This window comes from Nicotiana tomentosiformis, chromosome 8 (assembly GCF_000390325.3).
Source record: "Nicotiana tomentosiformis chromosome 8, ASM39032v3, whole genome shotgun sequence".
NCBI lineage: Eukaryota > Viridiplantae > Streptophyta > Magnoliopsida > Solanales > Solanaceae > Nicotiana > Nicotiana tomentosiformis.
In genome coordinates, this window is record NC_090819.1 from 129,665,642 (window position 1) to 129,680,874 (window position 15,233).

The following is a 15,233-nucleotide window of genomic DNA, read 5'->3' on the forward strand; positions in this document are numbered from 1 at the left end:
AGTCTCTCCACCAATCCCACAACAACTGTGGTATCTGATCGACAATCAGAAAATCTGGTATCCCTTCTGATCTGGGCCTCTTTTCAGACCTATCTCTTTCCCCACTCATGGTATACCTGCCGCTGACACGGGGTTAGGATTTGATTAAACATATTATTGACACACAAAAATTCCGATTTCTCGGGTTTTGACTCCATAAAAGAATATAAATAAAAAAAACTCAACTGTGGGACTATAAAAAATATTTTTGGGTTTAGTATTTTTTTTTTAATTTTTTTTTTTGGATTTTCTAAGGAAAGAATTGTAAACAGGGAATTAAGGAAAAGGAAAATATTTTTGAATTTTTTTTGAAAATTGGGCCGGAACCGATGAGGTTTGCCTACGTATCTCACATCCGGTGAGAATCAGACCCGCGTAGTTCGGTGAAAATACACTATGTTTTTTTATTTATGAAAATTAATCTTTAAAAACCATATGCACTAAACCACATCATTTTTTCTCTCTTGGTTCAACTGATATATGCTAAAGTCAGTCGACATGCAAGCCTCCCAAACAATGCAACAAGTAGCACATAACATGACATAATGGTCTCACCCAGGTACCTGTCCTAAAACAGAACTCGGCCCATGAGTCGACTGCTGCTAAGTCAAATGCACATGATGCAAATAAAGCGTAGCCTACTAGGGATATTCATTGCTTGTGGCTTGTTCTTCTAAGTTTATAAATCCTAAAGGAGATGGTATCTAGACCTGGCTTACCCGGGCGGACAACCCGAGCCGAGGAGCGTCAAGCATTACCAGTAGTAGAACAGCACTGGCTAGCTAACGGCTCTCCCGCCTAAACATGTGTGACTAAATCCTTCACCAGAAGCTGGTAGGCTAACTGGCTTTATCTCAAAACAGAAATTTTGTGATGCTGGTAGGCAAACACAACATAACTAATTATCAGAAGACTCAGTGGGATGCGAGAGAGGATACAATTTATATGTACAGTTCAACAATATCAAGACAGTAAAAAGTGGACAAGTAGCACATTAGTCCCAAATAAATCACAATATATATAAAAATTAATAAAGCCAAATAAAGTCAATGTACAAGCTCGAATTCTTGAAGGTCCCCAGCAGAGTCGCCAGATCTGTCACACCCCTTTTCCTACCCCCGAAAGATATTGGTTTGGGTTGTGGGTTAAAGAGTTTTTCCAATTAAAGTGACAATTTTCGAAATAGGGATTATTTTATTTACAGAGTCGCCACTTGGAATTGATTTTTTTTTTGCCGGTGTTCCAAGTCACCTTTTATTTGAATCCGTAGTCAAAGGAAGGTTTGACTCCTTTATTATTGGTCTGCGAAAACAAAGTCCGGATAAGAAATTCTATTGACCGGAGAGAAGGTGTAAGGCATTCCCCGAGTCCCGTGATTCTAGCACGGTCGCTCTATTGACTTAGACTTGGCTTGAATTAATGTTGGACAAACTGCGATTTATAGATATATTTTTTAATGTTTTTTTTTTTCAATATCCGCTTTTATTTCTTGATTATTGGAATATTACATAAAAACTTAGATAATATTATGTTGTCATAACCACACTACGCAAGCGAATGCATGATCGAAATGAAATTTATTAATTTTGTCATAACAACACTACGCAAGCGAATTTGCAGTCATGACAAAGGAATGGACCGGCTATCTTTGTTGGAACTGGGCTGCAGAAATTCGGATTTTATTTGGCCCATATGATTATTTTTTATATTAAAAAAAAAAGGACCAGCTAACATGCTTAACATCAAATGGGCCTAGCAGAAAATATTTACAAAAGAATAGGCGAGCTAAACTATTATTTTTCATGGGCCGCAAAAGATTAGCATGAATTCATCCACTATGCTAAGATGACGAACAAGGATAAAATAACACCGAAGAGCAACAATAAACAATATCATTCACTATGCTAGCAAAATCAAATCGAGATAATATAAGTGCAAAGAGTGGACCTTACCGCTGAGGACTTCCTTTTATATTGGAGAACCTATGGTGAAGCAAAAATACAAGGAAATTGGAAACTAAAATTCAACCAAAATAGGGACCTTCCAACGGAACAGAACCAAACGGCCAAAACCTCAATGACAAACTCGAATCAAGACCCGGACGAAATCTATACAGACAATCGTTTCGAGTGTAAAAGGGGTCATTTCGACAGAGGTATTTTTTTTTGCTGGTTTTGGACAGTATTTTCTCGGATTTATTGGTGTTGTTTTTGGGAGCTACTGTGGCTGATTTTTGGAGCTGCTGGTTATATATTTTTCCCTCCCCTTGGATTCATTTTTAACCTGCTTTTATAGAGTTTTGGCCGATTTTTTTTATTTTTTATTTTTTATTTTGGTGTCTTTTTCTTTTGACCTCGTTTTTTGGGGTGGTTGTTGGCTTTTGTTTTGGCTGATTTTAGGCATGTGGGGGGACAAGCATGGGGGGACAAGGTAGAGTGGGGACACGCGCGGGGGACAAGGTAAAGTGGGAACATACGCGGGGGACAAAGTAAAGTGGGGACACGCGTGGGAAGATGGGAGCGGGAAATATTCAAACACGGTAAAAAATTAGGTGCTCATAGACCCAAAAGCTTATCTTTAAATTTAATAATTATTTATGTGTTCTAAGACCTCAAAAAGCACTATTCATCATTCATCGACTTGCGTGCACAGTCCGTATAAGTTTCCGAAAAGTTTTTATATGAAAAAATGATTAAAATGTGAAATAGAGCCTTAAAACTCAACTGAGTTGACTTTGGTCAATATTTTGAGCAAACGAACTCGAATCAGTATTTTGACAGTTTCAGTAGGTCTGTATCGTGATTTGGGACTTGGGCGTATGCCCGAAATTTAATTTGGAGGTCCCTAGCTCAAGTTATGGCCATTTAACGGAAAATAGAAATTTAAAGGCTAAAGATTTCCAAAGTTTGATCACGGATTTGATTTTTTAATACCAGGGTCGGAATCTGATTCTGGAAATTGGAATAGCTCTACTATGTCATTTATGACTGGTTTGTCGAATTTGGTGAGAAACAGAGTTAATTTGACGTGATTCGGACGTTCGGTTGTGAAAATAGAAGTTTTAAAGTTTTCTTGAAAATTTCATTTGATATGGTGTCTGATTCATAATTCTAGGTGTTAAATTAGTGTTTTGATCGCGCGAGCAAGTTCGTATGATATTTTTGGACTTGTGTGCATGTACGGTTTAGAGCCCTGAGGGCTCGGGTGAGTTTTGGATAGCCTACGGACCATTTGAACTTTGGAAAAATCTGGTTTTTGAGCTTCTGTTGTCATCTGGTGCATGGTGCTTCACGATCGCGATGCCATTTCCACGATCGCGAAGAGAAAATTTTGAGCCGTGAGTTTTACCCTTCGCGTTCGCGAAGATAGGCACGCGATCGCGGAAGGTTAGTTCCCAGTGCACCGCGAACGCGTAGAATGGATCGCGTTCGCGAAGAAGGAATGAGGCAGAAGTTGAAGCACAAAACTTGTGCTACGCGATCGCACAGTGTGGTCCGCGATCGCGGAGGGCTGAGAAGTTGTGCTTCGTATTCGTGAGAGCATTCCCACGATCGTGTAGTGCAAATTGGCAGCCTGTGCAAATTGTGCTTCGCGATCGCGAAGCCATTCCCGTGACCGTGAAGAGTAAAATAGACCTAGGCAGAAATTGTTCTACGCGATCGCGAACGAATTTCCACGATCGCGATGAGTAAAAATCTAGGCAAATAGAACTTAAGTTATAGAAATGGGATTTCGTCTCATTTTTTATTTTGAGCTCAGGTAAGACGATTTTTGAGCGATTTTCACGGGGAAACATTGGGGTAAGTGTTCCTTATCCTATATTGATTATATTTCATGATTTCATACTCATTTATATCATGAATCCGTGAATTTATTGAAGTAAAATCAGATTTTTATAAAATCTTCTAAAAATATAAAATGAAGATTTGAAAGCCAATCTGATGTCAGAATTCTATAATTTTTGTATGGTTGAACTCGTATTGGAACGGGTGTTCGGATTTCGTAAATTTTTCAGAGATTCGAGATGTGGGTCCCACTGATGATTTTTGAGATAAATTTCGAATTTTAATCCGGAAAATTAGTAAATTCATATGGAATTAATTCCTATGATTTGTATTGAATATATTGAATTGTTTATGACTAGATTTGAGGATTTCAGACACTAATTCGCGAGGCAAGGGTGTATTGGAAACTTGAATTTGGTTGCGAAGCGAGGTAAGTGTCGGGGTTAACCTTGACTTGAGGGAATAGAACCCTTAAATTATTTGTTATGTGAAATGTATGTGAACGACGTATAAGTGAGGTAACGAGTGTCTATACGTCGTCAAATTAATTGTTTACATAATTACTTGAAAAATCATAAATCGTTTTAAATCATGAATTAATTATTGTATTAATTGTTTCTCTCGTGTTCTTTGCTCAATATCATGCCTTGAATCCACGCTATAATTGTTACATGCTTATTTGATTTATGTGACTTAATTGCCACTTGGCGTTTAGCATACTAATTATTAAAATGCCTATTACATCCTTAAATTCCACAATTAATTGCTACTTGTCATTGTTTGTTCATAATTAAATTATAATTATTGTATGCTTGTTGTCTTATAATTTTATGTTAATTGTTGCATTTATTGGAGTAATTTCTTTTATAAGAATTGGTAAATGAATATATTGGAGGAGCGGGTTGCACGCCGCAATAGAATTGAATATGAACATATTGGGGGATCGGGTTGCACGCTGCAACAGAGTTATTTAAAGTTTATATTGGGAGATCGGGATCGGGTTGCACGCCGCAACGAAAATTTATTGAGAAATTATATTATTGGGGCAGGTTGCACGCCGCAACGGAAGTTGATTGAAATAATAATTGGTTATGACTGCCGAGTCGACTTCAACTGTTAAAATGAGTTACCTGATTTATTTCTATTATTGTTGTTGTTATTATTATTATTATTATTATTATTATTATTATTATTATTATTATTGCGTACAGGTTAATGTAAGTGACTTGTCTTAGCCTCGTCACTACTTCGTCGAGGTTAGGCTCTGCACTTACCAGTACATGGGGTCGGTTGTACTGATACTACACTCTACACTTCTTGTGCAGATTTCGGAGTTGGTCCCAGCGGTGTACTATAGACTTGCTCGGATTTCAGCTACCCGGAAGAGACTTGAGGTATAACTGCACAACATCCGCAGTTCTGAAGTCTCCCGTCTAATTTATTTTAGCTGTGTGTTTTCTTTTTGACAGCTTTATTTTATCCAGACTCTTATTTGTATCATTCTAGAAGCTAGTGCACTTGTGACTCCAAATTCTGGGATGGTATTTAGATATCGCGTCTATTATGGATTATTCAGTTTATTTCCGCATTTATTTTTTTGTTTTTAATTAATTTAAATTTTTTGTTAAAATGACTAATTATATTCTAACGTTGGCTTGCCTAGCAAGTGAAATGTTAGGCGTCATCATGGTCCCGAAGGTGGGAATTTCGGGTCGTGACACTTACGAATAAAGAAAATTACAAAAGAGAAAAGGGAAAGAAAAGCTTGTAGGTTATTTTAACATAATTTATCAAAGTGATTCTTATGCCTTTTTTTTTAACTATTCAAAGATAAAATGTAAGAATCAGTGGTTACACTAAATTAAGTTAGATTATTTTAAAATCCTCGTGAACAAAAAGTATAGGATGGAAGGATAAATTTTATTACAAGTAATATTAGCATATGAATACAACAATCACTCACAAGACTTACGAATACAATTATTTTTTGCCCAAAATATATACCTTAATTGTTTTGACTGATGGCTTGTTGAAGAGTTTAAGTTGCTTCTCCAACTCTGATTCCTCTAATTTAGATAGCTTTGTTTTTCCTTGAACCCCGTCATAACTCAGAAGAAAATATAATACTAAGAAAATTTGTCGAATAATTCTTTGATGCATCAACATTGCCTAAATACAGTAATTTATTTATATAGGCATGGATATCATATATATGTATATACAATATTTCTTAAGCGACAAAATCACAAATTAACACAACATTAAAGAACCCAACAAGCTAATTTAAATTATTTAGCAAAATATGAAAGTACTAAGCAATGAACTTACTTGATTCACTAGATGTATGAGAGCTAAAGCTTTTGAACACCTATCACCTTTGCTAGCATGAGGAAAATATTATATAGAAGAGTTCTAAATTAGAGATCATACATGATATTAAATTAATGTAACCTTCCGAAATATGATTAACAGAATCTAAAGAAGATTTCGTATTAATAAATGTTGATGGCTCAGTATCAAGTAAAATCCGAAAGGACAATCTAACTATAGATTACCAATAGAATTAACATAATGCAGGGGGTTATGTAAATAAAGTTGATTTCTTTTTATTTCACATCCGATGTTCGGTACTTGTACTGGAGCCCAACTAAATTCAGATTCGCGTTATGGAAGTTTCACACTGGGGGTAAATATTGAAAAATAACTGACAATATTGACAATGAACAAAAGAGAATAAAAACGACTTATCACTGTGTCATGGCACAAGCCACTTTAGCTTGTGTAAATCGTTAAGAGTGGTCGCTCCCCAAGGTTCCATAGCGGGAGGGAAATGGACCTCTACGTTAAGACTCCGAGTCCTTTTTTTTTCCTAACACGCGTTTTAATTAAAGGGTAACTTGCCTCTTCGTCTCTTCTTTTAGTAATTTATCATTTTTGGTTTCACATGGTATCGATAGCATTACGTCCAGTATATCTCTCCTTATTCCCGACATACTATGGTACTCCAAGAGATACAGGAGCGAGTCGAGTCAGTATTGCTGCGGAGTAACGGCCATGGTCTGATCTATTTACTCGTCAATTCATCCAATGATTTTGTTTACTAAAGCATGACCTTGGCCAATCTGATTAGATCTTGAAAATGAAGAAATTCATCAACCAAAAAAAAAAAAGAAATCTAAAACTAAGTTCGGCACCATACATCACAATATATGCAGCTGGATGTACCCAACTGCATGATGGTTGACATTTGGAGTAATCTGAGTTACCAGTCAAACCACTGAACTCCGAACGATGTGATAACATCGTAATTGGCTCGAGCCAACTTTGAATATCGGATGGTATAGCCATAACAAAATAAAGTTCTACCCAAAATGAGCTTATTCGAACTCCAGGAGACATTACTCTTTAGATATCATAATCAAGGCTTATCATATATAGTATATAATATCATTAATAAAAGCAACTTGCCTAAATCCTTAACAAAAGGCAAATCAAATCCTATTTGCCACAAGTATAGACTGGAAAAACATGGTACATGAGAGGTGGGAAAATCTGTCTTGATTGGTTAAAATGAAAAGAAGTTGCACTAATTTGGCCAAAATTGTTGGAAATTGCAACTTTATGCCACAACAGAATATTACCTGTGGAAACTGTTCATAATTGCAGCAGCCTTCACTCTGCTTTCTATAATTTAACCTCTAAAACCTAAGACCTTCAACATCCTTTCTACATAATTTAAACCTCAAAAACAAAACTTTCTTTTACATTACAGCTGATTTGATTATCTATACTTCTTGGCTTTCGCCAACTTTTTCTTCTTCTTTTTCACAGCTTTTGGTACTTTGTGTTTCCGAGCCTCCCTTTTCTCTTCTTTAACTTTCTTCTTATTCTCTTTTCTAGCTGTTTTCTTTTCAGCAGCTGTTGGTTTTTCACCATCGGATGAAAAGCCCTCACTAGAATCACTTTCATCGTCATCATCTGACTCGGTCTCTGATTCACCATCAGATGGTTTGTCGAATTCAGCTGCAGCAGTGGCCTCTTGTCCCCGTTCACCATTTTGTTCGTGCTGCTGATTTTCTGCTGAAGGGTTTGTCCCTGAGAGCGCCTGCTTGAGGCCTGTAATAGTTTTGTAGTACATGTCTCCTGTGTCCTCGCCACTAATAATGCGTTGAACATCTGCTTCAGCGTCTTTCACATGATCAAGAGTTTTGGGAATAAATGACTGCAATAGAACATGATAGTGAGCGATTACTGGGACTAAAACATCCTAGGGAAACGGCGATCTTCAAAATTAAAGAAAATCCATTGAGGTACTTAAAACAATTTATCAAAATAAATAAGCCAAGTCCATGGACAAGTTTTGTGAGAATATACGGTTACTGATATGAATGCAGCTCCCAAAAACGACCCAATTTCTGGTCATCTTATTTAGAAGGGGGATAACACAACACTATTTCTTTTCAACATCCCAATTTAGGCACTTCGCTAAAACTTGCAAGCACAAATCTGACTTAGCATTGGAAAGTTTGCCTTAACTTGCCACGATTCAAACCGAGATTCATAAATAAGGAAGGTGTAGTGACTAGGTAGATATCATACCTGAATAAATACAGAGTCTGCAATTTCTTCTTCTGCAGTCATCTCACCTCTAGCCATAATTTTTTCTTGAACCTAGTACATTGTAGGGAAACAGCAATATTAGGGATCTCAAGTCATTTGAATGTAGACTAGTTGAATTGTCACTCGACAAGCATTTCACTATCCAATGCATGAATAAGCCATACCTTTTCCAAATAGTTATCCACTGATTCATCATCAATAGTAGGATCAACTATAAAATCAAACAACTCCCGAATTGTCATCACAGCCACACCATGTTTTTTAAAAAAGTCCTGCATGCCACCACACCAGCTTAATTAATATACGCATTTAGCGTGTGCCTAGCTATAAGTTAGCTTTAACATGAAATAGTCATATAAACTTTACACCTCTTCCCCCAAACCTTTCCCTATAAATTTTTAAAAAAAAGGCGAAATAGTGAAAGAAAAGTGAATGAGGCAAAAGAACTCACAGAAACATGGACACAATCCTCTCGGAGGAAATCAAGTGCATGAGGATGATCAAGATCAACTGATTGTGAAACATCAATAACATATAAGTGACCCTGTAAAGTGCGGAGCAATTACAAATTAGTGCTTTCAACTACAAGTATAGCTATAAATATAGGGATAAAGGCTTACCTCGTAATATAGGATATTATACTCGCTCAAGTCACCATGCACTAGCTTGCACTTCTGATATAGAGTTCGCATTGCCATAATGATCTGGCAAATACCAAGTAATTAATGTATCAAGTTTAGGTAGAATCGTCCATTCCAAAAGCCTGACAGCATGTCAAAATGTTCACCTTACATCACTAAGCAGTTGTATGTAGTTGGCAGAAAGTTTCGTAATCAGTGAATCTAGAGTTTTATAATTAGGATAAATGTGCTTACTGACACTTCGGCAACACTACCCACCAAATATTAAAGTCAATCAAAGACCTCTATTTGATGATGAAGGGCCCTGAGCACCTAAAGATCGAATAAGTGAAAGGATATTCGTATTTTGTTACATATTACATTATTTATTCCATCTTAGGAAGCTCAAATTAATTTTAGACTTAGCCTATATAAATGTCAATTATTATTCTCAATAGATCAAAGAAGTTGCCAAGAGAATCCCAGGTTTCATATTGACGTTGATGATATAAATATTAAGAGATGAAAACAAACCTCCACATAACATTCACGTAACTTGTCAAGGGATAAAGCAGCATCCTTTAGTCGAGGTGCAGCCCAACCTCCTTTCCCTATCATACAAAAATTTTACCGTTCGTTGAACCACAGAGAATAATGAATAAACAGAAGCACACACCAAGAAAAAGTTTGACACACTTTGTATTTGTTAATCTTATAAGTGACTCAAGATATCAATATCCTGCTGTTAGGATAAGGTTTAGGGCTTTAATGTTTATGGAAAAGAAATGTGAACGACTTGGTTATTTAGTTTGACGACTTTCTAGTGATTATACACTGCATACGCAACAGCACAAATAACTAATTGAAGTAATGTTCTCTTGGTAGCATAATCATAAGAACTCAAAAGCAACTTTGTTTTTTCATTCCTGAGGAAAGTTGGTCACTAGTGCTGCAGTTGTTCACTTCCCAAGGATGAAATTTTGTTTGATCAACACCTATATACGGATAGGCAGCAAATTGCAGTACAGAACTACAGTTGTAAACTTATAATTTCATATTTCATAACAACTATTACTCAAACTCAAACAAGTTGGAGTCGGCTATATGAATCCTCACTGACCACGTTACTCCATTTAAATCAACTCATGCCAATATATTTATATTTAATATTTCACTGAAAACTTTTTTTTAATAAAGGCAAGATAATGATAAAATTTTCATTTAACAAAAAAAAGGGTATCTTTCCTCTCAAACTGCTTTCTGCATTATATTGGGGCACAACAACGGATTTCAAGTTGATCATTTTGGAGACACAGAAGGAATATTTATATGGCTCATTCTATGGTTTCAGCAGTTTGAACTTGTTTTTCCTAACTCAGTGCAATGAATTCCAGCCGAGAGTGGTTTCCTCTAGTGGTAAGCACCCTCCACTTCCTACCAAAAGATTGTGAGTTCGAGTCACCCCAAGAGCAAGGTGGGGAGTTCTTGGAGGGAGGGAGCCGAGGGTCTATCGGAAACGGGCCTCTCTACCCCAGGGTAGAGGTAAGGTCTGCGTACACACTACCCTCCCCAGACCCCACTAGTGGGATTATACTGGGTTGTTGTTGTTGTTGTAGTGCAATGAATTCCAGCCAGGGCCTAGACCTAATACTCTATTTCTTTGAGCTTGTTGGGACGTCAAATTTGGCTCAAAAGTCGGTTCAACATAATTCCTTCCAGATGGATCATTAGATGCTGAGAGGCAAAAGCCCCTGGGGGCTATTTGTAGCAGGTCTCTAAAACAAAGACCTAAGACTAGCAATTCTACAAGAGGCTCTTTCTTCCTTTAACAAAGTGATCCTTCTCGGACATGTTGACACTTAGACACAGCCTTTTTGGTTAGAACCTTTTATGTTAGTGACCCATAAAATAATACGTAAACGAGTTGAAAAGAAAGAAGTAATTATTTCTTTTTATCTTTCATATAACTAATCATATAGAGTACTTATCAAAAGAAAAATATCAAGACACGCATGTCATGGACATTACCTATGAATTCCATCACAAGAACATGAAGCCTCAAGAGAATTGGAGCAGGACACCTGATTCCAGCTGCCCTCAGCCTGCAGTTCCAGAACCACTTTAGAATATGAATAACAAAAGAAATATAAGTTCCTCAGCTCAAGTGACGTTTTGATATACAACCCAGTTTCCACACATGAGATAAACTAGAAGGTTAACCACAACTTGAAATGAAAACTTTCTGTTTTATATGTAATTGTTTCTTCAAAAGAGATCAAAAGGAAGACACAGTTCTCCTGAACAAACACAAGCATGAAACGTCGATATGCCCAGAAACAAGGACAAGCGTAGAGCGAAATTCAAGGAGAAATTGCTCTCCCTTTTTTTCTTTTTAAGTAAAAGGATGAATTGCACTCAGAAATCATATAATGAAACTACTTTAGCAGGCAAAGATAGCTGCTTAACATCTTGGCAATTACACTATAATACTTCTACTTTTATGTGTTTCCTCTTTAAAGTACAGTTTTCATTGGGTCTTTCTCTTCCACCAGGAAGCCAAAAAACAGAAACGACGAAATTAATGGAAAATGAGGAGATAAAAGGGCAGGCGGAAAAAGACAAGGAGAAAGAGAGAGTAGCCTGTAAGGGAAAAGACTACAAGATCAAAGATTTGGGATGGAGAATTCATATACCTCATTAGATTCCTCATTTCTTTCTCAGCCCATGTTTTAACCATTTTCCGAGGATTGTGCTTGCAGTATCCATATCTGAAGCGATAGTCACCCTGTACATAGCGATCTCTATCCCTGAAGTTGCAAGGAACAAGTGCAGTGGTGAGCCAAGATGAAGAAAGAAATATTGTAGCACACAAATGAACGAAGAATATGTGACATTAGTGGCATCTAACTTATGTATTCAAACATTTTGTCGGTGAGCAAAATATGGATCTCAAAAAGTTAAACGATATGTATCTTTCTCGTACTACAAACCTTTTCACCTTAAATTGCTTGTGACTAACAGAAAGTTATAAATAGAAAAGAGAAGGCCACAGGGCATACTTGAATACAAGGACTGAAGTTTTGTATACTTTGATTGCCAGTTCCTGACCATCAGCTTTTGTTGCATGATAAACATTGGCCTGTTAAACAGTAAGAATAAAAAAGTTCCAAAGCAGCATTATTAATGAAAGAGAGAAACAAACAAACATCCCAAGAGAAACAGGTAGCAAAGTTATAGTTACCTCTTTCCCAGTTGAAATACAGCCGTTGATATCATGAAAGACACCGCGGTTCAGCATTTTAAACAAAACCATTCGTGTTCTTGGATCAATTGCCTGGAGAAAAAAGATAGAACTTTCCAAGAATTAATATTGTGAAGCCCTTCTATAAGCATATAGCAATTGATTGCATCAGCATGTGATATGGCCAACACAAAAACTACCTGAGAGAACAAGTGTACAAAACAAGTCACACTCAAGTTATTGGCCTCGGAAGTCTTATGTGGGGCCAAAATCCAGTTTTGAGAACCAACATTTGAAGCTTCCAGAGAAAAGGTAAGGGCAGTACCCAGAGGATGAGATTTTAGGTGGTAGACAGAAGGGAAGTTATCGATCACTTCAACTGGTGAACAGGAGATTCAGTGATTATTTTCATAAGGTGCAGTCAGCAACTCAAGAGTTGAGACAAAAATATTTAGACAGAAAACTTCAAGTCGCAGATTTACAAGAGAATGAATTATGTTGACAGCAAAATTTACTAAATCAATAAAGATACGGTACTTCATCAAGAATGTTTGGCCGCTCTTAACAAGGGAAAAATATAAGCTCACAAGATATTGATAGCTCTCACCAAGAATGATAGCTCACTATAGAATACCAATCAGTAGGCTGAGGAAACAAGAAATAGTCCACCAGTGCATTTCAGAGAAAAATTAAGAGTGGCGTAATTACCACTTTCAAAATTAAACTGATCAGCATAAATATAGTCAACTCTAATCAATTTCCTTTCGTAGAAGCCAAGAAAAAGGATATTTAACCTTCCCGATTGCCAAAAAGTTGCCAGTTATGGGTCTTACCTGTTCAACAGTGGCACGGTCTGCTTTCTCTGTAGTTTTAGTTCTACCAATGGCCATATCCCGAACACTTCCACGAATTGCAGTAGTCACGGAGTTTGACATGCCAACTTTGATCCTCCCTTCCCATTCCTGCAAATTGTCACTTCAGTGTATAAGCTATATGAGAAATAACAGAAGCCTGCTCATACATAATTGGAATTTTGAATTCTCAACTGCCCATGCCCAGCCAGACAATAAAAATTTAATATGATCTAGAACTTACTAAGTCTCATTCAACAAAACATGATTTCCTTAAGGAAATTATATTCCTTAAAATTCCAATTTCACTTAGAAACTAAACCATCTTATTCGAGGCCCATCATTAACATCTCCTAACAAAAGTTTAAAAAAATTGATTTAAAGTTGGAAATTTTGAATTTTCATCTCTCCTGAGGACATTAACTTATTATTTAAGAACATTTCTTGATAAGAGGCAATTTTGGTAGCTTGTGTTAGCTTTCCTTATATGTTTAAAGTCTTCCTTGTATCTTAACCTACTTATTCATTAAAACTTATGGGGCAAAGGGGTTCAAGATTATGCCTCAATTGAACAAAACCAACAGAATTAAGCTTAAAACAACGTTAGCACAATACAAAGAAAACAAGAAATAACAGAAACAAGATATTCATACTTTTCTTGTTTAACTAAGTTTCAGATTACCTCAACGGTTAAAGCTCTGATATGATTAAGCTTACTATTAACAATAGTATTATAATTGAATTCAAGGAAAACAAAAAAATAAACAACAAATACTCATACTTTTTTTGTTTAACTAAGCTTCAACTCACCAACAATATCAAATTTGAATTCAAAGGAAACAAAAAAAAAAAATCTTTATATTCTTGTTTAACTAAGTTTCAAAATTACCTCTAAAGGTGAATCTCTGATATGATTAAGCTCAACTGCTTAACTAACATACAATATAACATTTGAATTCAAAACAACACCAAAAAAAAAAAAAAAAAGATTCAAACTTTTAAAAGAATAAACAGAAAAGATCAAAACTTTCTTGTTTAAACGAAAGATATTAACTCTAATGTGAAGCACTCATATGATTATGCTTAAGTATTTAACTCAAATACAGTATTAGTACATTTGAATTCAAAACAAAACAAAAATAAAAAAAGATTCAAACTTCAAAAACAAACAAATAAAAAAGATCAAAACTTTCTTATTTAAACAAAAGATTACCTCTAATGGTGAAGCTCTAATATGATTAGAAAATTTCTGGGTACGATTAGAAAGAGGTTGTAAAGCAGAAGAATTGGGCCGAGAGTGAAGTCCTCCGTGAGCATTTGGGCGTCTTGTTTGGAGACTAAAGGCACCATTTATGGATTCAGAATCATCTTTTGTGTCCAAATAATCTAAAGCTTCACCAATTTCTGAGTCTGAAGACCATGATAATTCTCCCTCTTCTTCTTCTTCTTCTTCCTCTTCTAATTCTTCATCTACTACTGCTGCTTCTTTTTCGTTTTCAGCTTTTTGGGGTTTCTCTAATTTGTCAGCAGGTTCCGCCATTCTTGTTTTCTAGAAGATTTTTGGGCGGCTGTGAGAAGGGTGCTTTCAGTTGGTGGCGCTGCAATAGAGGCAAGGAGATGAGTTTATGTTGAAGGTCTAGACTCTAGACTACAAAAAATTCTCTCTCACGGTTTAACGGGTTGAATTGGCTTGTTTTGGATTATATCATTTTGGGCCGGGTATTATTTTAAACTTTTGGAAAAGGGGAAAAAGGGTTTTGAAAATAAAATTTAAATTTTGGTGCAAAAGAAAAAGATATGTGGTAGTGTAGTACTTTTTTTTAAAAAGGATTTGTCAATGCATTGTTTGTGGGAGAATAATTTATCTTGACAGAATAAAATCGAACCTTAAAAAAGATAATAGCAAAAAGTTCTTTAAAGTAATTATAACAAACATAATTGAATTTTCTATAAACAGGCACTAACTTTTTGTGTTAGTTGTGGCTAAATTAGGGGAAAATGAGTTCATTCTCATTTGTTTTTATCAAGGTTAAAATGTTTGAATCTTAATACATATCAAATTTTTAAATATTATTCT

The 15,233-nt window shown here is 35.9% G+C and overlaps 1 protein-coding gene across 1 annotated transcript; it reads right to left on the bottom strand.

The window, feature by feature from the left end:
* Positions 1 to 7,367: 7,367 nt before the first annotated feature.
* On the bottom strand, positions 7,368 to 14,811 carry LOC104098737 (uncharacterized). The gene is made up of 12 exons (XM_009605548.4): positions 14,370 to 14,811; positions 13,139 to 13,267; positions 12,306 to 12,398; positions 12,124 to 12,203; positions 11,758 to 11,871; positions 11,093 to 11,166; positions 9,599 to 9,675; positions 9,065 to 9,148; positions 8,896 to 8,988; positions 8,609 to 8,716; positions 8,424 to 8,495; positions 7,368 to 8,046 (listed from the first exon to the last, which is right to left on the bottom strand). The coding sequence occupies exons 1-12, from the start codon at positions 14,694 to 14,696 to the stop codon at positions 7,606 to 7,608; spliced, it is 1,692 nt and encodes a 563-aa protein (XP_009603843.1). The 5' UTR covers positions 14,697 to 14,811; the 3' UTR covers positions 7,368 to 7,605.
* Between the last annotated feature and the right edge of the window lie 422 nt (positions 14,812 to 15,233).

Coding starts and splice junctions, on each gene's coding strand:
- LOC104098737 (XM_009605548.4), bottom strand. CDS start 14,696: ATGGCGGAACCTGCTGACAAATTAGAGAAACCCCAAAAAGCTGAAAAC. Junction 11,872..12,123: donor ACTTCAGTCCTTGTATTCAA/GTATGCCCTGTG, acceptor TTGCAACTTCAG/GGATAGAGATCGCTATGTAC. Junction 8,717..8,895: donor AGGATTGTGTCCATGTTTCT/GTGAGTTCTTTT, acceptor GGTGGCATGCAG/GACTTTTTTAAAAAACATGG.